General features: G+C 41.7%; 1 protein-coding gene across 3 annotated transcripts in view; it reads right to left on the bottom strand.

Moving 5' to 3' along the window:
• Positions 1-3,796: 3,796 nt before the first annotated feature.
• The window catches only part of Amph (amphiphysin), a 219,913-nt gene continuing 198,647 nt past the window's right edge, over positions 3,797-25,062 (bottom strand). For all 3 annotated transcript variants that reach the window (XM_013521259.1, XM_005397735.1, XM_013521260.1), the window contains 4 exons: positions 12,666-12,875; positions 11,274-11,507; positions 10,455-10,556; positions 3,797-5,014 (listed from right to left, as the gene is read on the bottom strand). In XM_013521259.1, coding sequence (XP_013376713.1) covers positions 4,907-5,014; positions 10,455-10,556; positions 11,274-11,507; positions 12,666-12,875 — 654 coding nt within the window. In that variant the 3' untranslated portion in view covers positions 3,797-4,906. The remainder of the gene's footprint in view (positions 5,015-10,454; positions 10,557-11,273; positions 11,508-12,665; positions 12,876-25,062) is intronic.

Below are 25,062 nucleotides of genomic sequence, written 5' to 3'. Positions count from 1 at the left end.
CTTGCTTGATGAGCAGGAGGACTGACTTCAACAGTAGGGGCATTTATTTTATACACTTGCGAAGTAGTATCATGAGAGATAGTGTTGCCTAGTGACTAACGACTATAACTGTCCACGTAAAATCCTTTTTTCAATACTGATGTAGCTTGACTGCCTGAGGCACTCTGGCTCTGTCCACCCTCACACATATGACCAGCAACCAACTCCAGCAGCTCCCAACAGTGACACTGTGATTTGATGTGATATACAGCATTGGATAGAATGTCACCATTAGAGTCTGAGCGTGACAAGGAGAAGGGGTGGGAACACACTGGCATCAGTGTTAGTTGTATAAAATGGGTTGAGTCACAGGACAAATGGGAAAGACAGGAAGTAGGAAGAGAAGAAGCACTAAAATCACCTCTGTAGCACTGGGAAGGGCCCCTACAAGGTCAGGTGATAAACACCAAAGTGCAAAGTGGTGTGCTGTCTTGAGGACAGCAATAATGGCAGGTGTTTGCCATCTGGGAAATCACTCCCAACTTTGCAGCAGTGTGAAGAATGGGGAGCCCCTGAGTAGTGTGGTGAGCACAAGGTCTAAGAAAGTCTGGTAAAATGTGGCCCCAGGATACAGTAACTGACACCTAGCAAGAGCTTGAAAAATGTTTAATGAACCAAAAAGTCATACGGACATGATGGCAACAACATCCCTTGGAAGAACATTCCTTGGTGAGCTGGATACAAACCAAAGGAGAGACCCTGAAGTCACTCGGCCCCACACCCCACTCCCAACACCTCTGGAAGGAGGAAGAAAAACAAAGAAAAGTGGCAGAAAAGGAACAATGAGAGAGGTAGAAAAACAAGGAGAATTAGTATTTTGGAATTTTAGAAAGAGTCTGGTTTGATGGCATCACCGAATACCTCAAAATCAGCTGGGGAATGACAGGATAACAACACTAACTATAACGATGTTCATTGATAGGAAGTAGGTGTGAGGGTATCATTCACAAGGCAATGTGCTTATGGACAAGGTGCTCAGGGGTGCAGGACATGTTTTCTGAGTGCGAACTACACACATACACACGTTGTTCAGGAGGGTGCAGGGAAAAGAAATAACCAGATCACTCTAACCTGACCATCAGGAAGCAGAGAACCTGAGTGTTGGACCTGAGATTACATGGGACTGGGAATTAATTGGATTTTAGAAAGCTAAGGGAAAGTTTAGATTTCCTTTGAAAGAGCTTCAGTACCTAGCTGGCTTTTCTCTTGATTTGCATAGATTTAAGGGTTGTGTCACAGTTACCTTTCAAACTGGAAAAGTCCACAGAGATGACCACTAAGCAATCTTTATATACAGCCAATGAGTTACAAAATACCTGAAAGGACTAGTGCACTTATCCAAGCACTGTTTATTTAGCTTTTATGAGCAATTTCTCAAACACTTGCTTGGACCCTTGAGGAGTCTTCCTGGAATAGCAGGATGGCCTCATCCTTGTCCTGCAGGATAGGATAATCTTAAATCAAGATCTGAGACAGGATACAGGGCTGGCTACCTTAGAGATGAATAGAACCACATGGAACTCAATTTTCTAAGTTGGCTAAGAATATTGGTCATTGTCTTCTGCATGCAGCTACAAAATATCCAATTCCATTTATCCGAGTCCTAAGTAGAGGTCCATGCTGGGAAGACGGGAGCCACACCATCATGTGCAGGAGTGCTACAATAGATGCCAAGTGCTACATTCTATGCCAAAGTCTGGCATAGAATATTTGTAAAGATTTTTATTGGGTTCCAAGAAGAAATCAGAAGGCAGCTTTTAGTTGGGTCCCTTAAGAAAGACTAATAGAGTCTTGGTAAGGCCAATCTGTGACCAGTCCATTTTTAAGGCTTCAAGGTATTCCACCATGCATTTGTGTGGATAAGACACAGAGCTTCAGTCATCTTTAAACTCCTTGGTTTCTCATAACTTTTATAGTTTCCCAGAGGTGTTTTCTATAATGGGTCACTGCTGGGCCACTGTGGCATATGGTCAGATTTTCCCAATAGCCTGATTAAAGGCTTCTTTATGTGATAAAAGAGCTCCTAGAATTCTAAGCCTGCACATTCTGCCCAGCAGCCCACAACATGATACGTGTAGCTCTCTGGCTGAATCCAAAGCCATCCTAGCTTTGTCAGAAAGAGCCTGTGGGTCAAAGTAACAGTGGCATGGTACATGGACTGTCCTCAGGACTCAGAGATGTCATTACAAATTCATATTGCCAGAGAACTTTGGCAGTTATCCCTACAACACAAGTCTATTAGAGGGATTACTGGAGTCCATGTTAGGCTTCCTTTTTCTGACTTGAACGTGTTTGAAGGTCTGCATGCTATTGGTTTGTAGCAGCAGTCTGAAAACATGGAGAAGAGGCCCAGACAGAGCTGGGTCCAGGCCATTTGGTGTAAAACATAGATACAAATTTGCCAACATACAATCAAGTAATGTGCCTAAAGTGGGTTGGTGGTGCGGGAACTTAAATTAGGCTGAGAAAGGGAGGTGGAAGGACCTGGATACTGGTAACCACAGGGAGTCCTTGACACTCCTCACACATCTCCTAGAAAATCCACCTCAATGGGAAAGAATTTTCTCTCCACATCAGAGGTCATTTCTGGAGAATAACCCTATTGACCCCATGTCCTCTAACACATTCCTTCCAGCCCACTGGGAATTCTTTTGGATCTTGGCAATTTCTGAATGGAGAACCTTATTACTTAGTGCTATAAAAGAGAAAAAGAACTGAACAACTGCTTAAAAACATACCATTGTAGAGGAATTAGTTTGATTTACATAGGTAAATTCTAAGTTCAAAGTGAAATTTATCTTGGCCATGCCCTGCTTAACTGCTCAATGAGAGCTGCCCTGTGCAGAGGTGTGACAGGAATTTCAGGGTAACTGCTCCAGATGTGGCAATTGTCTTTGTCATACATTGGGTGCATTTGCTTATTAGAGCTAATATTTTAGCTTTGCTTTTAGCATCTCTTGTGTACTTAATGTCAAGAACTCCTTCTCTATGATAAATCTCACATTGCTGCATCTCACTTCCTGAATTACCAGTCATGTTGGTGGACACTGGTGTCTTATTCTTTTGCACTAGACTAGCATTCATGATGACCTGGTTTTCTTGTAAATTAGCCCCCGGAAAACTCTTGAGTCGATAATAATGATTTCCCTATTAACATTTAAAACATCAAAGTCAGTAATCTGCACCAGCAGAATTTGAACTATGAGTCAAAAGTACACACACTTCCAAGTCTAAGAATGCACATGTTTGACCAGCCTGCATTGTATATAGAATTATATTAGTAGAGAAGAGTTCGAGTCAAAATGAATTTTTTTTTGTTTGGAGAGTTCAGGCATCCATGGTTCAGGGAGTTGACTTTTCTATTTTATATGCTCTGATATTTTTATGTACCTGAAATGTAAACATGCCAGAAAGAAAAGCGACCAAAAAAATGAAGCTGGCATGGGAAGAAATTGCTGATTATGAAGGGCCTACGATTGTCTGTCATTCAGACTGGGAGTCCATAGAGGCACCTTTATGGGGTCTCCCTGCACAGCTGTTATTTGTGCTGCAGTAATTGCTGGTCATCAGGGACACCCAGTGATCAGCAATGACCAGAATGGAGGAGGAGAGGGGTAAAGAGAGACTACGAAGCACAACTCAGTGAAGGAAAAAGCATTTTTCTGCACAAATAACAACTCCAACATAAATTGTTTCAATGAGTGTGTCCAAATGGAGCAAGATTCAAAAACGGGGAAAAAAGACTCATAAAAAAGAATTAGGGTAATTGTTGGAGATTACCAAAGGTTTATTTGGAATGACACAGCACTGAGAACATAACTGTTACAAATGATTTGTGGATACAGCATACACCACCTATTTTTTTTTTTTTTTTTAGGATGACTTGTGAAGATGAGTTGCATAAATAGAAAGAGGTGGAAATATATAGGAGCTCTTTTAAATTGGTTCTCTGGGGTGGGATTAATGTGCCCCATCTTGTAGCCAATCTCTTAAAGGCAAGAGTGAAGACCATAGCTGCTCCTCCCAGACTAGCCTTCCTTCAGCCAGAGCAGCTGGCGGCTGCGTGATAAGGCCCTGCTTTTGTCCAAAAGGGCAGCAGTTTGGATGTGCTGTCATCTCATCCTGGAAACTGCACATGACAAACACAGATACTGTTGACTGTTTTGGCAATGGGATGGCTGGTTTTGCAATTGTAATGCCAGACAGAGTAAGAGCAACGCATGTATCAATGACACTTGAGCAGCGAAGAGCTACAATGGAAACGAAAGAAAGCAACTATGTATATGTAGCCTTCTGCATACACATAGATCCAGCAGTTGCGGGGACTAGCTTATGTGAGTGTGTGTCCATATATATGTAGATATAGGTGTGTTGGAAAAGACCATTGAAAACATTTGCAGCAGATTAGTTTTAAACACAGTAAACCTGAAAGGGAAAGAGAGAACGTGCTCACACCTGGGCAGGGGAGTCAGATCAACTTGTACTAAGGGAAAATTCATCACATCTTCTGCAGGGCAGACACTGGATATCACACACTTGGTGCAGAGAAATTAAGGTCCAGTCTGGAGAAAGCTACTTTAGAACTGGTGGGAGAGCAGTCAAGTACAAGAGTGTCCACAGCTTGGACAAAGCACAAACCAACTTGTTATGAACCCCGTGGGAACAAAGTGAGGACTTTTTTCCTCACATGTTTTTCCCTCTTACACATTTTTATTTTGCATACATGCTCTACTGATAGGTCTTCTCAATCTTTGTCTGGCATCAGTCTGTAAATGGTTAAGAGCATCACAGCAAAAGTGAACTCTTCAGGATGTCACGAAGGTTTAAAAACCCAGTCGTCCAGCTCTTTTCTGCAATGCTTGTAGTCCTACTCCAGGCGCCGGGTGAAGTTCTCTGGAAAGAGGCCTTTGTAGGCAGCCAGGTCTCTGTGCTGAAGCCAGTCTGATTCCTTTACTCCCACCAGCCAGCCCGCATCCTGCAAGACAGTGACAGGTGGTCAAGACCCAAGAACTATGGAAGCAAATGGACTGCCTAGAACCACAACCGACTGTGATTCTGCCCATCATGTCACGGAACATGGAAAGTCCTATGGTGTGATCAGTGGCAAGGCTCATCACAAATCATTTGGTAATAAATAAATACATACATACATAAATAAAGACTAAACATTTAAAACTATTTATGTACTGTATAAAGTATATTTGACTCAAGATGAGTGCTGACGTTACGGTTTTGTTTAAAGCAGTTAATTGATTAACTGGATTATGATACAAGTTGTTAAGGAAGAATAAAGGCAGTGTGACAACACAGCTTACAGGAACATGACCTGTCCAGCAGGTCACAGTGAATTTAGACATAGGGAACCCTGGTTATTGGGCTGATGAGGTCATAGGAAGTCTTGCATGAGGTGATAGAGACTGAATATTTAAATTAAAAATTTATTACAGTGAAAGACACATTGCTATTAATCCCTCTCAAAATCCTTGCCCTTACTTCAAACACACTTGTCTCATGGTTCTTGCTGCTTTCTGAAGCAGCTCTGGAAGTCTTCTTTTGTGAGTGTCTTTATGAGACGTTATGAAAAATACAGAAAATGCCACTGGCAAGTGCCATCCAACGGGAAGGCAAGGTTGTAAAAACATTATAGTGTGTCCTCATCCACCTTTTTCACTAGATCTGGCTCTTCTCAAAGTCAAAATGACCCTCAAAGGTAAACATTTTGAATCAATTCAGGACATCAAGGCAGCCCTGACAGCATAACTAAAGACACTTATGAAAGAGGACTCCCAGAACTGCTTCAGAAAGTGGCAAGAATGATAGGGAAGGGAAGGGAAATATTTTGAGGGTGATACATGGCAGTGTCTCCTTAATTGTAATAAATTTTAAAATTCAAACATACACTATAGTTTTCTGTCATATATCATATTTACTGTGTAAACTATAGTTGGTTGAAGATTAAAGTTAACATTCTGATTTTTTGTAAAACACTGTTGATTGACATCAGCTGCATTATGATAGTAGTTCCTAAGGAATTCAAGTCAAAATATAGCTTGAAGGAAGATGAAAGTCACAATGAACTCAGGCTGGAGGGTCCCTGATTAGAATATCATGCTGATGACGCCAGATAGGGTCTTATATTTCATCCTGGGCCACTTGCTTCTAAGAAAGTCCTCTGTCCCATAGCTCACATCACAATTCCAAGGAATCATGGGGTTTACCATCTACTAACAACTAGATGTGGGTTGCCTGACACTGCTCCGGTTATTGTTAGTATCAGTATCTTGTTTTTCAAGTTTACATAAACTACAAAGAAGTTAAATGTTATGGACTTCTTACTGGAGACATTCATATATTCTTTATAACTCAATCTTTGTCATGTAAGACTGCCATCAAAATATGAAGACATTTAGCCACAGAACGGTTAAAGAACCCATACACGGGTGATCATACAGAGTTCGAGGTGATACTTAACATAGAGAAATAGAGGCTGCTTTGTACGCTTGGCCTTAGAAGTTGCAGAGCCTAGCTGGAAGCAGCTGAGTTGGACTAGTAGGAAATGTGCAGACTGCACAGAATCAAACTCACAGGAAATGACTGTCTTTATTATGTTAACAAGGACAGGAGAGAGTCCCCAATTATGAAGAGGGATGGCTAGATTTAATCACAACCAATCACCCCACTGGGTTCAAGTACATCAGATAAAATGAGGTCTCAAAAATTAAATTAAGAAACTGAATACATTCCCTTTTGATATAATCTGAGAGTGTAAATTGATGCTGCCATAGAGACAAGAAATATAAGTCCCCGACAGGCCAATTTTTGAAGACAGAAAAAAAAGAATAAAAATGATCCCATAAAAAACTGGTAATTCTTTCACTGATGAAGAAAAGTGACCTCTTTAAAATTATAATGTCATATATATGAAGGACAAAGTTATACTTAAAGTACAGGATGATAACAAAATATTTTCTAAACCTTTTGTGTGGGGGGGTCATTCCCCCCCCCCCACGTATCTACATTCGACTTTATTTACAGTGTGTGAAAAATTTAATGGGACCGAGAACAGCCAAGCACTTGAAAATGGTTTTAATAAAGAAAACAAATAAAAGACTTCTACAAACCCATAATACAATATATTCTGAAACATATATTCTGAAATGCAACTTAAATTGTAAAGGGAAGGATATCAGGCCAATATCCATCTTCAGGGGAAGAAAATTTAATTTTAGCTGCTTAAAACACACAGCAGACAAGGACTTCCTGTTCTGATAATGGCAGAATAATTCATATTAGACAAATGCTTCTGTACCAAGTAATAATAAATGCTAGAATAGCTATATATTTCTACATACACATGTGTGCATACATGAAGCTATACACACACCAATTGCCATAAAATATTTAAAATAATATAAATTTATATATAATGAGGTAGGCACAAATCATGGGCATAACTATGTGAAGGCACCAAGGGTGAACAACCGTAGGCACAATGGGAGGATATTTAACCTTTGAAAGCAGGGAGCTATAGAAGTTGAGACCTACTCAAATACAGCCTTTCCCTGAGGACTATCTTCAGTACATGTGACAGTGCATTCAGAGCACACAGTTTAAAGCTACCAGGGCAGAGGTATCTTAATGGGGGTGGCTATCCTGAAGAAGAAGGAGGCATAGGGAGGATCCCCATCTATACAGAGAAACTTCTCTAAAATCCGAGGCTGAACCCCAAGCTTGTCTTCGTAAGGGACACTCAAGAACCCTGGGGGAAAACAATAGTGGAACGCTGAAAACCGAAGCAGAGATTTTAGGATTGCCAGTGGAAAGGAGGAGGGCAGAGCTGAGAGTCTGGGTCTTTAGGAGGACTGCTAAGCCCTGCAGGACTTTTACTGAACTCTCCAAGAATCCATGTCTTGGGGGCAGAGACAGCATTTCAGGAGTAGGAATTTATGACAAGACTAAATACTTGAGCCTTAACAAAGTACAAAATGAGCTTCCACAAATAATTACCACAAGATAATTATCCGGTAATGTCAATCAATGCCTGATAGAACAAAAATAAAGAACCTTCAGATATAGAAAGCAGAATCCATATTTCTACAATGGGTTACACAACCATTGTGACACAGGAAGAAAAACCAGAAAAACAGACCCAAAGACAAAAGGAAAGCAATGGGAATGTGCTCCAAAATGGTCACACTTTTGGAACGAGCAGTAAAACCTTTAAAGTAGCTATTATAAATATGCTCAAGTACTTAAATTAGAAGATGGCAATAGTAAGAGAATAGATAGGAAATCTCAACAAAGAAATGGAAACTATAAGAAGGAAGAAAAAAGGAAGAGAACTGTGTAAGAATATCTGAAATGGAAAAGTCACTGGATAAGCTTAATAACAAATTCAAAGTAATAGAAGAAATAGTCACAGTACTAGGAAACAGTGTAAAAGAAATTATCCAACCTGACCACTACTGGAAAATATACACTGACCAAAAAAAAAAAAAAAAAAAAAGAACAGCATCTTAAACATCAAGAAATTGAACATAGTGTAAATGAAAATTAAAAAGATAAGGAGAATGTTGCAAGAAAAACTTAAAGAAATGCCTTCACTTTAAAGCTTAAAATTTTTCAAATATAATAAAAAATATTAGGTTACACATCTGAGGAACCCTAAGTCTCAGTGAACCCTAAGTATAAAATCATGAAACACATTAGTTAAACTAATAAAAACCAAAAATATAAAGTCTCTGTGTACAGAGAAACAATATTAAGCAAATGATTGCTTTTTTATAATTATAGAGACCAGAAAACAGACAAACAGCTTTGAAGAGCTGAAGGGAAAAAGTCAGCTCAGAATTCTTTCCTTAATGAAAATATTCTTAAAAATGAATATGAAGCTGGGTATGGTGGCACACACCTGTAATCCCAGCACTCAGGAGACTGAGGTAAGAGGATTGCTGTGAGTTACAGGCCAGCCTGGACTACAAAGTGAGACTCTGTCTCAAAAAAAAAAAAAAAAGAAAAAAAAGAAAAAAAGAAAGAAAGAATGTGAATGAAGACATTTTCAGATGAACAAATGCTGAGAGGATTTGTGGCTGGCTATAGGTACTGTAAAATATACCACTTCCCAGTTGGCCACTTCTTTTCAAGTTATCCTTTGCAAGGTGCCTATCTGTGATAGTTAAGCTTGATTGTGCCAACCTGACTGGCTTTGGGATCCACGGTGGGAATCAGTGGAGTGCATTTGTAGGTGTGTCTGGGTGGGTCATGGAGGTATGACCTTGGAGTCTATGTCTGGTACCTGATCCCTTCCTCCCTGATACCAGTCTCCTGTTCTGCTTCCCAGTTGGCCATGAACTAAGCATCTTTGCACCACCACATCCTTCTCCCATGATTTTCCCATGTTGGACCTAACCTACCATGGACTGGATCCCCTTAAACCATAAGCCAAATTAAACATCTCCTCATTTAAATTGTGGTGTTAGGTATTGTGTCCAGCAATGGGAAAGCTCATACATTATCCCTCTGTTTACCTAGCACTCTATTTCTAAAATGATGTTGTACCTAAGTGACTGAGATGCTTACCACTAGTCTTTCTTTACATTCACAGAACTCAAAATATCTGATGACCTACAGAATACATCAGAACGTAGCACTCCCTCCTTATTCTTTAGGTTTCTGCATCAATGAATGCACAGCATGTAAACTATTTTGAGGTTTAACTTCCAGAAAAGTAATATGTCTGTCTAAGGAACTAGAGGAACCAGACCCAGGAGGTCAAGGTCCATTGAGCCATTCCAGCCAGAGAAGAAACAAAGGACACACTCCTTTCTGCTCTAGATGACACCCTTGTCAGCACATAGTTTTTCTGCTCCCAGTCCCCTGCTTCTTTCTTTCTTAGCCAGATTATAAGAAGCCACACTTAGAAAAATTCCCCAACTGAGATAAAACAAAGGAGCTGCGTATGGCACTCTCATGTGGTTTGGATGGAGTTTGTTCCCCAAAGTTTCATGTATCAAAGGCTTTTGCCAGCCCTGAATTCCCTAAGATGATAGGATAACAGCCCTCTCCACCTTCCAGAGTGCTGGCCCTTGGATACAATTGATTTCTTTCCCATTAATGCTCCTAAATATTGGCTTTTGAGTAGCAAGCAGGTGAACCTGAGTGTGCTAGGACACTAAAAGTATTAAAGGATAAGAAAAGGTCATCAAGTTGAATAAAAAAGAAATAAGGCAACAGCATCCCAAAAGGAAACCAAAAATCAAGTTAGTAATGTGTGCTGTAGCCATAAGCCAGGAAACCCTTTTCAGAGTTGATTTGTAGCATCTTGGAAAATAGAACTATCTTTGGGAAGTCGAGGTCCAGTTGTCTTTCTGGAAAAACCAATGTGGACTGAAGCATCTTCCACTCTTATCCTTTACCTGGTCAGCTTCTGAATCCGAGGGGACCACCAGCACCACGTCACCCCTTTGGAGGGTAAGTTCATCAGAATTGGCTGCCTCAAAATCATGCAGTGTTTCCACCTAAAAATATATTTGAAAAAAGAAGATGTACAATGAGTTTTCCTAGCTGGATGATAAGGAGGTACTCTTAGAAGCCTTCTCTAAAGGGGATAAAAAGAACAAGATACATGGTGAACCCCACTATGGTTCCAATGTAGTTTCTTCATTGTGTTGGAGGCTTAGTCTTTGATGTCACAATATCAGAAGTGGGGGAACTTCAAGGAGAAGGAGCAGTGGGGGTCCCTGGGGGGCAGTCCTCCAAAAGGATTAATGTAAGTCTCATAGGAGTTTGATTAGTTCTGTGAGATTATTATAAGAGTAACACTGGCCCTTCCTCCTTGCATTCTCGCTTCCGGTCTCACCCTGCGATCTCTCCCTCTTGGATGGCACCATGTATCTTGTGACACAGATAAGGGGGCCTTCATCAGACCAGTGCCAGGCCCTTGGACCTCTAGAACTGTAAGCTAAACAAACCTCTTTTCTTTACAAAGCACCCAGTCTTAGGTGTGTCGTGATAGCAACAGAACACAGGCATCTAGACTGTATCTTATTCTTTGTGAAAACATGGGAAGTATTGCTATCATTCTTCCTTGTCTGGAGGCAGCTGGAATGAAGGGAAAGCAGTGCTGACAAAGAACTTCTCTGTTGCAAGAAGTAAAATGCAGGAAAACAAAGGTTGGAGCCAAAAGTACTCAAAGCAAACAAGAGGTAAGTGGCTACAAGGTAGCCAGAGAGGACCTTGTAGAGAAAGCCAGGAGGCAGTTCCTGGGAGGCCTGGCCTGCAGCAGGCTCGGGCTGGGCATCCTCCCCTGGCTTCTGCTCCATGGCCAGCTCTGGTGTCTTGCCCGCTGGGCCTGTGGGAACCACGTCCTCAGGGCCCTCTTTGGTCTCTGCACTCAGGGTGATCTCGTGTTCTCCGTTCCCTTCGTTGTTGGAGGCGGGCTCGATGACCACAGAAGGGATGACTTTCTCCTAGGGGAAGAAGAAGGTGGTGATGGTTTCTAGCAGGGCTTGGGGCACATGGTGACTGTGTCCTTCATCACCTGCTTCTACTCTTGTGCCTCACATTCCCCACATCCCTCTAACAGCCCTCTATTTCCCCAACCCCACAGCCTTTTGGACCCTGGGCCTTTGCTGGACCTTGGCCTCCTCTCTGTCTCTCCCGAGTACTAAGCCCTTCCTATGGCTCATAGCAGGACCCCACACAGTCCGCCATGTGGGAGAGCGAGGAATCTCTGCACCCAGCCAACGTGAAGTGGGAGAGAGTGCATCACGAGGGGCTGCAGACAATCCTGAAAAGGCAACTGAGCAGGGTTCCAAGTGGCCGCTCTCATTTCTGCAGAGGCCATTCTGTCTTTGTCACAGAGGCTTCAAAGTGTAGACTTGAGTCCTTAAGGGCTTGCTCCCTCCTGGGGCAGGAACAGAACCCAGAAACAGGCTCCTGCCGAAAGCCTGGCAATGGGTCTGGGGCACTTGGATGATAATAATAAGCACAAAGCAGCAATAAGAACAAAATGATCTCACTACTAATGAGTTTCCACCCTGTGATGGGCAGTGGGCTGAGCCTTGCATGTCATTTTATGACTTATTCCTTATAACAGCCCTATCTGTCATATTCTCTTCTCTTCCCTCCATTTTTATCTTTGATTTTATTTGTTTATTGATTTAAGTACTGACAGTTGAAACCAGGGTCTTTCCACTGAGCTACATCCTCAGCCCTTTTTAGTTTTTATTTTGAAACAGGGTCCCATTAAGTCACTACAAACTTAAGATCCCCCTGCCTCAGCCTCTCAGAATGTGAAGATCACAGACATGCACCACCCACACCCAGCTTCATTTCTATCTTTTTTGTCATCTATGTTTCTTTTTCTTTTTTCTTCCCTCCATCACTTTGTTCCATGGTCTTCTTTTCCCCTTTCTGTGCTGATGCCCCATCAGCTGTAGGTTGTGGGATTTTGAGTGGATGCTGGGGTCACACTTTCTGAGAATCTAAAGACACACAATCTTTTTGGTGGAACAAGGAGTCCCAAAGTGGCTACAAACTCATTCCACATGAAACAACCATCACCACGGACCAGCACCCCTGCTTTAGCCAGCTGTGCCCAGAAGTCCCCTCAGAGTGATACTCACCTGAGGTGCTGCTGCTTCTGTCTCTGCTGCTGCCTCAGGTCTGTCACTGTCTGCAGCTTCGGTGGTTTCAGTGTCAACTGTGGCCTCCTCTGGGCCTTCTCCTTCCTCGGCAGGAACAGCTGCTTTCTCGACTTCTGACTGTTCCACAGAATCCTCCCCGGCTGGCACCGAGGTCCCCACCGCCACATCGGCATCCAGCCCAGGTACGACCTGAAGGTAGAAACCGGACAGGCCATACTTGGGTCTCCAGGGCCTCCTCTGGGCCTCAGAGTCCACCCTCTCTTCTTCCCTAGCTCTCAACAACTTATGAGGTGTGATCAAAAACTACAGTGTGTATTTAAATAAAAACAATATAGCACAGTAAAAGACACATTGAATCTCCCTCGTAATACTTCCCCCCTTGCTTTGAACAGGTACCCTGTCATTCTGGCCACTTTCTGCAGCAGTTCTGGAAGTCCTCTTTCCTGAATGTCTTTAGTTGTACTGTCATTTCTGCCTTGATGTCCTGAATTGATTCAAAATGTGTACCTTTCTTTTATCATTTTGACTTTGGGCGAAAGCCAGAAGTCTCACAGTACCAGATCTTGTAAATAAGGTTGGTGAGGACACATGGTCTGTAATGCTTTCATGAGCCCGCCTTTCTGTTGGATAGCACTGGGCATTCACCATGTTTTCCATCATACCTTATAAAGACACTCAGGAAAGAAAACTTGCAGAACTGCTTCAGAAAGCGATGAGAACAATGAGATCAATGCATTCCAGGTAACAGGGAGGATTCTGAGTGAGATTCATGGCAATGTGTCTTTTAATGTAATACATTTTTAAAATGTAAATATTCGTGTTATTTTTTTATCACACTTCCTATGTCCTTCAGCCGTCCTTTAAGTCATGTGTAGCAAATGGAATTTGAGCAGCAGTGACATACGGCATTCCTGAGACACTAGTTTTAAGGTAAGTGCGGCCCCCACACCGGGAAGACACTTCCATTTTGTTGGCTGAGTGCAGATAACAAGGAATGAGCCCTGGGGGGACAGCTGAATCACAAGACTAAAGGAGCCCAGCCCAGTGCTTGGGTCACGGAGGAGTCATAGCTGTGAAGCACCTTATCGTGCGAAGTCAGAATGCAGAAAAATTTCATTTTAGTATAAGTTTCTGAATCTTGGAGGGAGTCAAGTCACTTCTAAGAGAAAAACACAAGGGGCGGGCTCTCAATAAGAACTCTTGAGAATGCAGGAAAAAATTTGTTTTGTAATCAGATACAGATCATAACCAGTGTCCCCAACCCCCAGGTCACAGACAAACTCATAGCTTTATTGTTAAAGAAATCAACAGGCTTTACCCAGGACATTAGGAACCTAGGCAAGTTTCTTTCTAATTAGAAATGGTTCACAAAAACAATATACACAACTGACTTGTAGGCGTCTGTGCTTGTACTTCTGAGTTATACAGGTCCAGTATCTGAGAACTCACATCTGTGAACATCTCAGGGATTTCAGTAGGTTTGAACCCAAAAGACTATATACACACAGACAGTAAGAGTAGACAGGGTGTATACCACACACACACACACACATACACACACACACATCTGACATATTGCTGTAGATCAAAAAGCACATCATTTATTTCATGCACTACTCCCTTAAAGATACATAAATCCTTTCACACATATATGTTCCAAGCAGAAATTATTAGTAATTGGATTTTCCTCTCAACTGAGTTGATATTTCATCTTCAGAAGAGATAAATTGCTTTGATGTTTTGATGATGTTTACCAAAAGTAATTTTTTAAGTTGTTCCACACAAAGAGTGTCCATCATTAGTTCATAACTGATATCCTGTATATATCTTTCAGTTTGGCTGTGTCATATTTTGCTGTAGCAAGATACACACGTTATGACTTTTCTCTTGCTAAATAATTTGAACAGGCGTTGTTGGGTGGACCTGCTATCCTGACAGAGTAGCTGCTGTGACACCAGCCACCAGCAGGTGGAGCCCAAAGGCTCAGTCTGACTCCTCTGCTTTTGCCTGAACCTCGAAGAGCCAAACTCCCAGCCTCAGCACCTGAGTCTCCCTAATCTCTAGGGCTACTCAGTCAGTCATAAAGGAGGGTGCACTTGAGTCATCTGTAGGAAAATGGATGCACCCTGACACCATAATGTTAATGAAAATCAGACACACAATATCAAATATTGCATGATTTCTCTTATGTGAGAAATCCAAAATATAAATAAAAGAGCAAAGCAAAAGGAAGATGATAGGGAGGTAGACTGTGTGGATCTGGGGATGGAAGGAAACTGGGGGGAAGAGAAGTAATGAGGATTAAGAAGCAATATGTAGATGTGCTAATTCCCCACTGTGAATATATTATGCACTGGCAACATGAACTAATCAAAGAAAGCAATGCAGCATGTGGAAGAGTATTGACAGAATGGTCGCAAATAAAAATCACCAAAATATTGACATTAATAATGCTGGCAAAGGCAAGTTGGGATTCACATTGCTGAATTAACATTTTGATGATACAAAATTTAAGAATTTGATGATACAGAAGTTATGCTCTACTGACTGAACTAGCCAGGCGCCATGATGTTACAGAATTTAAAAGCATTTCATAAACAGTAAGATCATCCACTGTCGTATTTTCTCACTACTTCCTGTTTGTGACATTGATCTGAAAGCCAACGAGTGCCTTAATCCCCCCTTTATGTCTGCAGTCTATTCCACATACTTTTTTACCAAAATATTTCTAATGCATCTTTAGTGACTGTAATAATAGAATAACATACAGACATGATGGAAAATAGGAACCCACTGGCTCAAATCAGGTGTTTACTCTAGACAAAGTTGTGGAAAGATTGGAAAGATTTTCAGTTTTGGAATTTTCCCTCTTTTATAGATTTTATTCATCCAACTTCTTAGCTATTGATCTAGAAAATGAAAGCATTTTCTGTGCTGTGCTTGCTACAGAAGATGTTAAACCTGTGAGTAAAAACACAGTAATAAGTGACTGCCTTTTACTCTTTTAAAAAAAATGTTACCCAGGAAGACCAGAGAACTGAAACTACTGAACATGTCCGAAGGCTTTGATAAAACTAGCCAGCTTTCCTCTTTATCCCAAAGAGTAAGAGAAACACCAGTTTCCTCTGCCAAAACTGGAGAGTCTATTGGACAAATATACTTATGGTGGAAAGTATCTCATGGCAAAAGCAACCACAAAGGTTCTCCCTGACCTTGGGTGCTGTGGTTGGCTTTGCCCGCAAGATTCCTGAGGCAGAGACACCAGGACCAATGCTAAACTTGCTCATGTAGCCTAAGAAATCACAAGGAGCAGCAGAGTGCCCTTCTTGGAGATGGTAAGTGGCGGTTCACATACAACCTCCCCTGCTGTCTCACTCCTGCCTTGGAGGAAAGCGATACAACTATGGCGTTCATGTCAGGGTCCTCTGAGTACAACAACTGTATTAGCAAGATGTTCCAGAAGTGGAGTTACAAAACTACAGTGTACCAGCAATGAAGGAATCAGTCCTGCAAAGCAGCAACACAAGCAAGTGACAAACCAGCCATGCCCTCCAGGAAATGCTCCCAAGGACAGGAGCTCCACAGGGACCAGGCTGCAATGTGTAAAAGTAGCCATTGTCTGCAGGAGAACTGGTAATCTCTGAAGATTATGTTGTTTCTTAATTTATTTACTCTTCCATCCATTACTTTCGTGGTGCTGTTAAATCTGAACAACACCTGAAAAGCTGCTTGCAACTTTTCTGGATGTGAACAACTGAAGAAACTTTGATTCTTCTTCAATTTAGTATGAAATCTCATACTTAGGTATAGGGAAGGTTATTTTAACTCAAAATAGGCACTTTCTGATAAGATTTAAAAAAGAACATCATTGATTTTAAAATAAATAAATAAGGGGACACATTTTGCTGTATTTTATCTTTTCTAGTCATTCAGAGGTGCATTTATTTTATAAAACATGGATCATTTAACTCAGAAAAATCATATCAATGGCTATATAACACTTTTATTTCTTTTTCTATGTAACCATTTATTTAATTGTTCTCCTACCAATGAAAATTAGTTGGGGCCAATTTTATTTTATTTTTTATTTTTTATTTTTTAAATGCAGACATCATTTTTTTTTTTTGGTTTTTCTCCGGTACCGGGAACCGAACTCACGACCTTGCGCTTGCCAGGCAGGCGCTTTGCCACTGAGCTAAATCCCCAGCCCCCAATTTTAAAATGTCATAAATCACACTGTGAGGAAGATCTCTTCGGTTTGTAGCCAAACAATTGTATAGGCTATGCATCTCACTGATTTCCATACTGAACACTGCTTTCTTGGTTTAGTTAAGATGTCTCCCCTGAGATTTTGGGGGTTTCTTACTGACATTTCATTATGAAAAAATTCACACAGAAAAATTGGAAAAATCATAGAAAGAATGAATGTTCAGGTATCCCCTTATCCCCCAGGGTCTTCAGTTGACAAACTGTTACATCTGCTTTATCATGTCTTCTCACATAGTTGCAGTGATTTAATTTACCTTTCTGTCGACTGCAATATATATTCAGAAAATGTTTCTCAGCAAATGTATGGAGATGCCGCAGCCCTTTACATATCTCTTAATATCTTTCTGTGGTTTCACATATGGACAACTCTTGACCTGGAATAGACTATTACAAGGTGCTTTCTTTTTAGTTTAAAAATCTGTATGTTGTTCTAGTAACTTCTGATCTTGTTCTGTGAAGATTGAGAAGGGTTAAGTCTGAGGCCTGCCTGCTTTACGTTCTTCGCCGTGCTTGTTTAGTTCTAATCTAGATGCTTGCAGAACTTTGTTTTCTAACTTTAAATTTTAAAAAATTAAGAAAGCACCTTTAAATGCTATTCTTTCCTCACTCATTTTGCCTTGTGTTGGTGATTTCCTAGGATCTGCATGCAGCGGTTCCTTCACCTGGGGAAGCTTCAGCTCAAGCACGTTTCCTGTAGCTACCTTTGCATCCACAAAACTTTTCAGTCTCTTCTTTAGGATTAGCTGTTACTCACGGGTTTCCCTTTCTCCCTTTGGCCTCCTGACCTATCAGCTTTGCCTGTGCTTTTCCTTTGTGTGCTGGGAGAACTCTTTAGTACGTCCTCATGTCACTAAATCACTTCTCTATGCTGTGAGTTCTGGTCTCTCTCACCTCTTCTGCAACTTTTAGCATTGCATTTCTTTTCCTTAAAAAGTTTCTTATAACACTGAGCTCTCTTCTGACTTGATGTCTCTCTTTTTCTTGCCATGTGGCTGCCTTATCTCAAATTTCACCTTTTGTTTCACACATCAAAACCATCTTGAATTTTATTGATAACAATGGAAAGAAAGTTTTCCAAATCTGTCCTCTTATTTCAAGGAAAAAAAAATTTTCAGTTTGTTCTCTAGAGAAAAATTTAACTATCTAGTAAATAATCTTTTCCTTCCCTCTTTTGAGGTGCTCTGTCAACCCTATGTTCTTTTGAGAATATATTTTTCACTGAGTTATCTCAAATTAGGTCAAATCTTTCAACACATGGAGATACGGATACATATTCCTGGTTTCATTTTGCTCACTATGTAGAGGCCCTTGAATGTCCCTTTCAAATCAGGAGTTGGGGAGAGATTTATCAGGTCTTTACACACAACCACCTGTTTGAATCTCCCAAATATATGAGTCAAAGGATGTACTAATATGATAGGAACAGCAGGCCCCAAAGGCCTGGATGCATTAGGAGGGGACACCCATGCTTGTGGGTGCTATTTGCCAGCTGCCTTCTATTTAGAGTAGGAATGGATGAAACTCTCACGTATTTTTCCATTCCAAGCTCACCTATTATGCTAGAAGGACTTGCATGCTTTTGTGTATAGAAAGTTCTCCTGGGATTGGCTGACGTTTCTAGGTTGCAGTATTACAGACACTTCGACTTTGAAAAATGCTCTTTTAGCCCGGTGTGGTGGCGCACGCCTGTACTCCTAGCACTCGGGAGGCAGGAGGATCATTGTGAGTTTGAGACCAGCCTGGGCTATAAAGTGAGCTCAAGGCCAGCCTGAACTGCACAGCAAGACCCTGTCTCAAAAAGGCAAAAAGAAAAAAAAGAAAAAAGAAAAATGCTCTTTTATCTTTAATGTAAACATCAACAAAATGGAAAAAAAGGATAAAACTGAATTTGGGCTTTTAGTGTTTTTTGTTTTTTCATACCACCTTTATGCACTCTTACAGTGCATTTCTTTTTTCTTTTTAATAATACTCCTGGGGTAAATGATATAAATGGTAAAGAAGAGAGGATTTGTATCTTTTAAATTTTAGCTCAATTATATCCTGCAACAGTTACAGGACAGTTTATAATAGACTCAAAGTAGTATGCACATCTGTAACCTGCAGAGGAAACTGATGTTTACTGCAATTCTCCAGTTGGTAGCCCAGGGGTTAACATTTATCATACATCATTTTTCTAACAATCCAAGTAGAGATTATTCCCCAAACCTACACAAAATTAACTCTTTCCTAGAGTTTAAGTAATGCATCTAGTCAGTAAACCAAGATTAGGACAGTCTGTCAAAGTCTGTGGGGGGTGGGATTTCATACCATTCCACACCCAAGAAAATACACTTTTCAAACTAGGGAGTTTGACAGCAATTCTGAGCCCTGAAGTATCACCTACAGACCCACTACTTCCTACTGACAGAACAAGCATTTATCCTTACACAATGGATGCAGTCTCGTTCATTCTGGGAATGCTACTCTTAAAATGAGAAGCAAATATTTAAGACAAATTTTGCTCGATTCCTGTGCTATGGGGGCATCTAAGAAAATACAATCAATACCAAATTATACAAATAAAATGATATTAAGAAGAGGTTAGTTGGATAGAATTTCTCTATACTTTTTGCCAACTGTCCTACAGATTTTATTGTCTAGAAAGATATGTACAGCATGGAGCAGTGAGGAAAAGGACAGCTGATCCTTGCCTGGATTTGTCCGAGCCACACAGCTGAGAACACTCAGACATTGTCAGCCACAGCTAGGTTCACCGGTTAGTCACTGATGTCACCACAAAGCTGGGAGGCCCAAAGGCCGAATGTTCTCACTTTATGAAGAAATATGAGGGGGTGGAAGTAGCACAGGGGATGGAGGTAGAGTTTCAATTCTGACTCTTCTGTCAATCAGCTGTGGAGCTGGAAACAGTCCCTTTGGACCTGGCTGTGTAAGATCACAGAGAAAAGTAACAAGGAGAGAAACACAGAGGGAATCCCAACTTCCAGATCCCACTGCCTTCCTCTGCCCATTCCTGACTCTGGATCCAACTTGAGCTGTTGACTTGTTTAAAGATCCTGATGTCTTTGTAAAAATACAAGACTTTCTTCAGGATCCAGTTTTAAAAACTGGCTCAAGAGGTAGTAGGTTCTACAGAACATATTATGACCCCAACCAGAAGATTCCCTTACCAAGATCTAGGCTGGTGGCTGGTTCTTCTCTTCACATAAATTATACTGGAGACACTGAAGGTCATAATTTCCCTCCAGTGACACTGGAGGGGTGAGGTCTCCCTTGGAACATCAGGCCTCAGGGGCGTCCTTTGACAAGTGGCGCCTTGCATTGCAAATCTCATCTGACACACTTATATATTTCCCAGTAAAGGAATACAGTAGGAGTTTCCCTCCTAAGCTTCATCTCAATCATCTTTTTTCAATTTACTCTCCCAGGCTTGCCTGCAGACCCACCATTAGCCCTTAGCAGCCTGGTCCCACTACAACTTGGCTGCTGGCAGCAGGGTTGCCATGGTAACACCCATAGAATTAGCTCTACGACTTCCTTGGAAAATTAAGGCTTCCTGTAGATGCCAAAGTTAATTAATTTTTACTTAATTTAGCCTCTATGGTCAGGGCAGCCTATCCCACAGTGATACATGTCAGTATTTAAAGTTTCATTAGTGATTAACGTGCAAAGTGAATAGGACAAGTGAATTTATTTTTGATACTAATGCAAATATGGTATAGTGTGCTTGCCTGTAATCCCAGCACTCAGGAGGCTGAGGCAGAAGGGTCTCTGTGAGTTCAAAGCCAGCATGGGCTACCTTCCAAATTCTATGCCAGCCTCAACTATACACTGAGTCCCTATCTCAGAAAACAACACAAAAACCAAGCAGATGAAAAAGAAGAAAAGTCTCTGGTTCATTCTGACTTTGCAACCACAGGCTAGAACCATCCCTCAGGTCTCAGCATGGATTGTGGGAAGTCTTGGGGTCAACATGGAGAGAGTTCAGCCTAGCTGGCCCCTCATGGCTGTGGTTGGACATGACATGAAATTAGTCACGTTCTACTTTTACATAAGAGCATGTGGAGTAGTGAGGGGACAGCGATCTTTGGTTTGAATTTCACATCACTTTGTAGGTGTGTGATATGGGTCAAACCACTCCATCTTTCCGTGTCTCCATTTCCTTAATCTGTACACAAGGTTGTGATACCACAGCAGTACCACAGCCTTGGTGCCTCTGAGAGAGTGCATGGGAAATGCGAGCACTTGATAGCACAGGTTCTCACGGCACAGCTCTTTAGCCATCACTTCCTTCCCTGGGTGTCTCAGTCATACTGTCTTTCCCGGCAGGTCACACACAGTACTTCCCACAGGTGGCATTGGGGCTCCTGAGACTTGCTGTTGGAAAGGAAGGTGACGTGCTGGGAAAAGGGCGAGTATCTGATTTCCGATCAAACACTTTGTGCTAATTATACTTAAGGTTCCTGCTCAGGATCCTAGCAGACTAAGGAGGAGTGGTCCGAACAGTAGAGAGCCTTCCTGCTCTGAGGTGCTGAGGAGAGGCCAGAACAAGAAAGGGCAAGGGGGAAGGGGATGCGGAACCGTGCCCCACACTGGTGTGGGCCTCAGTGCCGTAATCCTTGGATTGAAGATACCTCTGCATGGCCACCCACAAAGCAGAGTGTGCCAGGCAAAGGGAGGGTGCACCTGTACGGCTCTTCCAGGTCTAAACTGCAACCCCAGATCAGGGCTGGGCTGGGTGTGGAGGCTGGAGGTTTCATGGTCTAAAAAGTGCTTTCTTTTTAAATGTGAAATAAGCCTGGTATTATACAGAATACTAGGTTATCCTGATCGCTAGGAATGTCACCAGTGGATGCTTATAAATGTGTACTAATAAGAGATTAGAAATATATATATAGAAAGATAGATAGATAGATAGATAGATAATTTATGACAAGCAAAGCCACATTAAAATCAAGCTAAACACTAGATTTCGGATGTGTTAAAAGCTATACACCAAAGTGGACACAAAACCATATATACTCACAGATGGTCTGATTCCATTCATATGAAATACCTACACTAGACAAACTCATCTACAAGGCAGACTGGTAGGTACCAGGGGCTGGGGCAGGGGCAGTGGGTGTAACTGCTCAAGGGTGATGGGTGTTTATATTGGGGATGTTGAAAACTTTTTGGAACTATGTAGAGGTGATGGTCATACATTATGACTGTGCTGAATGCCACTGAACTATTCATTTTAAGTGATCAATTTCATTTTATGTGACTAGCACCTCAATAAGAAGTGTAAGCCAAATGTAATAAGCACTTACTAGGCAGCCAGCTTCAATGGCTCATCCCTGTAATCCTAGCATTCTAGGAGGCCGAGGCAAGAGGATGGCAAGTTGAAACCCTGCATGAACAATTTAGCAAGGTCCTGTTTCAAAAATAAAAAACAGGATGCAGCTCAATGTGATGGCCCTAGGTTCAATCATCAGTAGTATAAAAAAATGACTATGCAATCATCTATAAATGGCCCCTCAGTGGGGAAAGGATAATCTGAATATCTAAATGCTGATGTTCTTATTCCCATGTAATTCTAGTGTCACTCTGAACAAATCACAGTATCACAAAATTCTCACTGAGGCCTGCTGCAGAAGGGGCTCTGGAACATCAGACCTCAGAAGGCAGGGGACCTGCTTTCTGTGTTTAGCTGCTTAGCTATTCCATGTCAGCATCTCTCAAAGATCAGGTGCTGGAGTAGCTGGCCAACCCAGGGCTACCCGCTCCAAGACATGTGGGACATTACCATTGGCTAACTTCACTTTCTTCCTGGCTACTGTCATCTCTTCCTACGACTTGGTACAATGGTAGAAAGAAAGATCTAGGCCCAGCACTGTGTCAAGCATGGATGCATCTGGAGATAGCCTGTCTTTCTCTCTCCTTCTACAACCACTGTGAAGGAGGAGCCAGCTGAGAGATCGATGGTAGTTCTATCACATCCCTATCACGGCACTCAGCATGAAGGGCTCTGGAGAAAGGTTTCCTTAGAAAGGTCAGACAGTGTTGAGGGGATACAACTTCTGCAGGACCCGAGGGGAAATGTGGGCTATGGAGACTCCCTTGTTGTTTGTGACAGAAGGCAAAATGGAGACCAAACTGGTATCCCCACATCTGCCATCTTCTCTTGCTCAGAGTATGTCTCTCACCTACTTCTGTTTATTTGCTTCTCACCAGCTTTTCATGATGGTGACAATAATGATGTCATCAAACTATTCTTGATCCTATTGCCAGATACTGGAACTAGTAAAATGTATTATGTCTCAGGCTTCATAGGAAAAACTTTTAGGTAATTGTTACTGACTCCATTTGACCTCAGAGGCGATTGGGCTCGGAGGTACAGAGCTACTGTGGAGTAAAACTGAGAAAATTTGCACTGCTTTTGATGACGATATGTAGTCTGTTTCTCCTAAATAGAAAAAACCTCAGGTATCTGAATGGAAAGAGAGGACAAAAATGACCACAGGAATAGTTTCATTCAAAGAGACTGAGCTTTAGACCCCTTTTGGACCCTTAGATAAGAAATCAGTGATTCAGAATTTGCTGGGCATGGATTATACACATTCTGCTCCATGAAGGACTTGGCGGTACAGAACCACTTGGAATGTAATTAGTTGCTAATATGAATGTGGTCAAACTCAAAACACAACCAATTCTGTGGTTTGTTTGTTTGTTTGTTTGTTTGTTTGTTTGTTTTGAGACTGTGCTGGAACGGAAGGCAATTTTCCAGGTAAAGGATCTCAGATGACAGATAGAACACATTTTCCTGGTTATATTTCTAGTTCCTGCTGATGTCCTTGGCAGACTAAGAGGAGTGGCTCAAGCAGCAAAGGGCCTTTCCATACCAGCAGTGTGGACAGGACACAAAAGGGCACAAAGGGGGTGCAGAGCGGCACTATGCACTGGTTAGGGGTTTGGGACTGAAGAAGTCTCTGCACTGTCACCCTAAGCTCAAGAGAGAGGAAGAGATAAAGGCAAAAAGTGCATCCCTGTCCAATGCTCTCACTTAACACGTATGTATGTATGCACACATGTGCATTGCTTGAGATTTAATTTAAAGCATGCTTTAATCTGAGCACTTAGGGTTGGTCAATCACTCTGTGTTAATGAAGGGCAAAGAGTAAATCCAGATCCCTGGCTTCCTCTGGTCTTCAGGGTCTTCTGTGACATTTTGGGACCTCATCCCTTTAGGCACAGTGCGAACCCCAGCTGTGGTGTTTACATCTGCACAAGGAGAAAACATCAGTGCTGGTTTCCCTGTAAGTGGCATGAGGAAAGAGTGCCAGAGTCTGGAATGTCAGTCTCAGCCAGTGGTCCACGGAAACTGTGATGCAGGAGCCCTATGTATTCACTGCATCTCTGTATGTCCCAGGTCCACAGCCCCCAGCACCTACAGAAGATTTAAGAGTGTCCCTCCCGGCTGAGCGAGGAGAAAATGAGCACAGACAGAATATCTCACCAAGAATGTCTCACAAGTCCAGCTGCTACAGACTTATAGAACTCCTATGAATGTGTTTGCTGGAACAATTGGTCTTGACGTGTCAACTTAACCTCAGTGAAATTTTTTGAAAACAAAACACAGTGAAACCAAAAGTAGTCCATAAAATAATGTGTCAATAATGCTTCACCTTCCAGGATTCTGCAACAACTCAAAAAAAAAAAAAATATCTTTACCTTGGTCTCTTCTCCATTTATGTATTTTGGAAACAACATTAACATTAATTACAGCACATTATTTCTCTTTAAAATAATACGTGAAAAAGGTATTGGCCTTCTTTATAACAGCTGAATAAAATACAGAAGCTGACAGAAATTTAGAGAAAACTAGAAGGGGCTCTTCCTTTTCTTTCATTTTAAAAAATTTTTTCCTTGTAGTACTTGGGGATTGAAGCTAGGGGTGCGCCTCCATTTAGCTACATCCCAGGCCCTTTTTGTTTTTTATTTTGTGAGACAGAGTCTCGCCAGCTTGCCTGGGCTGGTCTTGAACTTGCAATCCTTTTGACTCAGCCTCCTGAGTAGCTAGGATTACAAGTTAACACTACTCTGCCCAGCTAGAAGAAGCCTTTCTTTT

Source organism: Chinchilla lanigera, unplaced genomic scaffold, assembly GCF_000276665.1.
Source record: "Chinchilla lanigera isolate Chin_1 unplaced genomic scaffold, ChiLan1.0 scaffold00059, whole genome shotgun sequence".
NCBI classification, from domain to species: Eukaryota; Metazoa; Chordata; class Mammalia; order Rodentia; family Chinchillidae; genus Chinchilla; species Chinchilla lanigera.
This window is presented reverse-complemented; position numbering and strand designations above follow the sequence as displayed.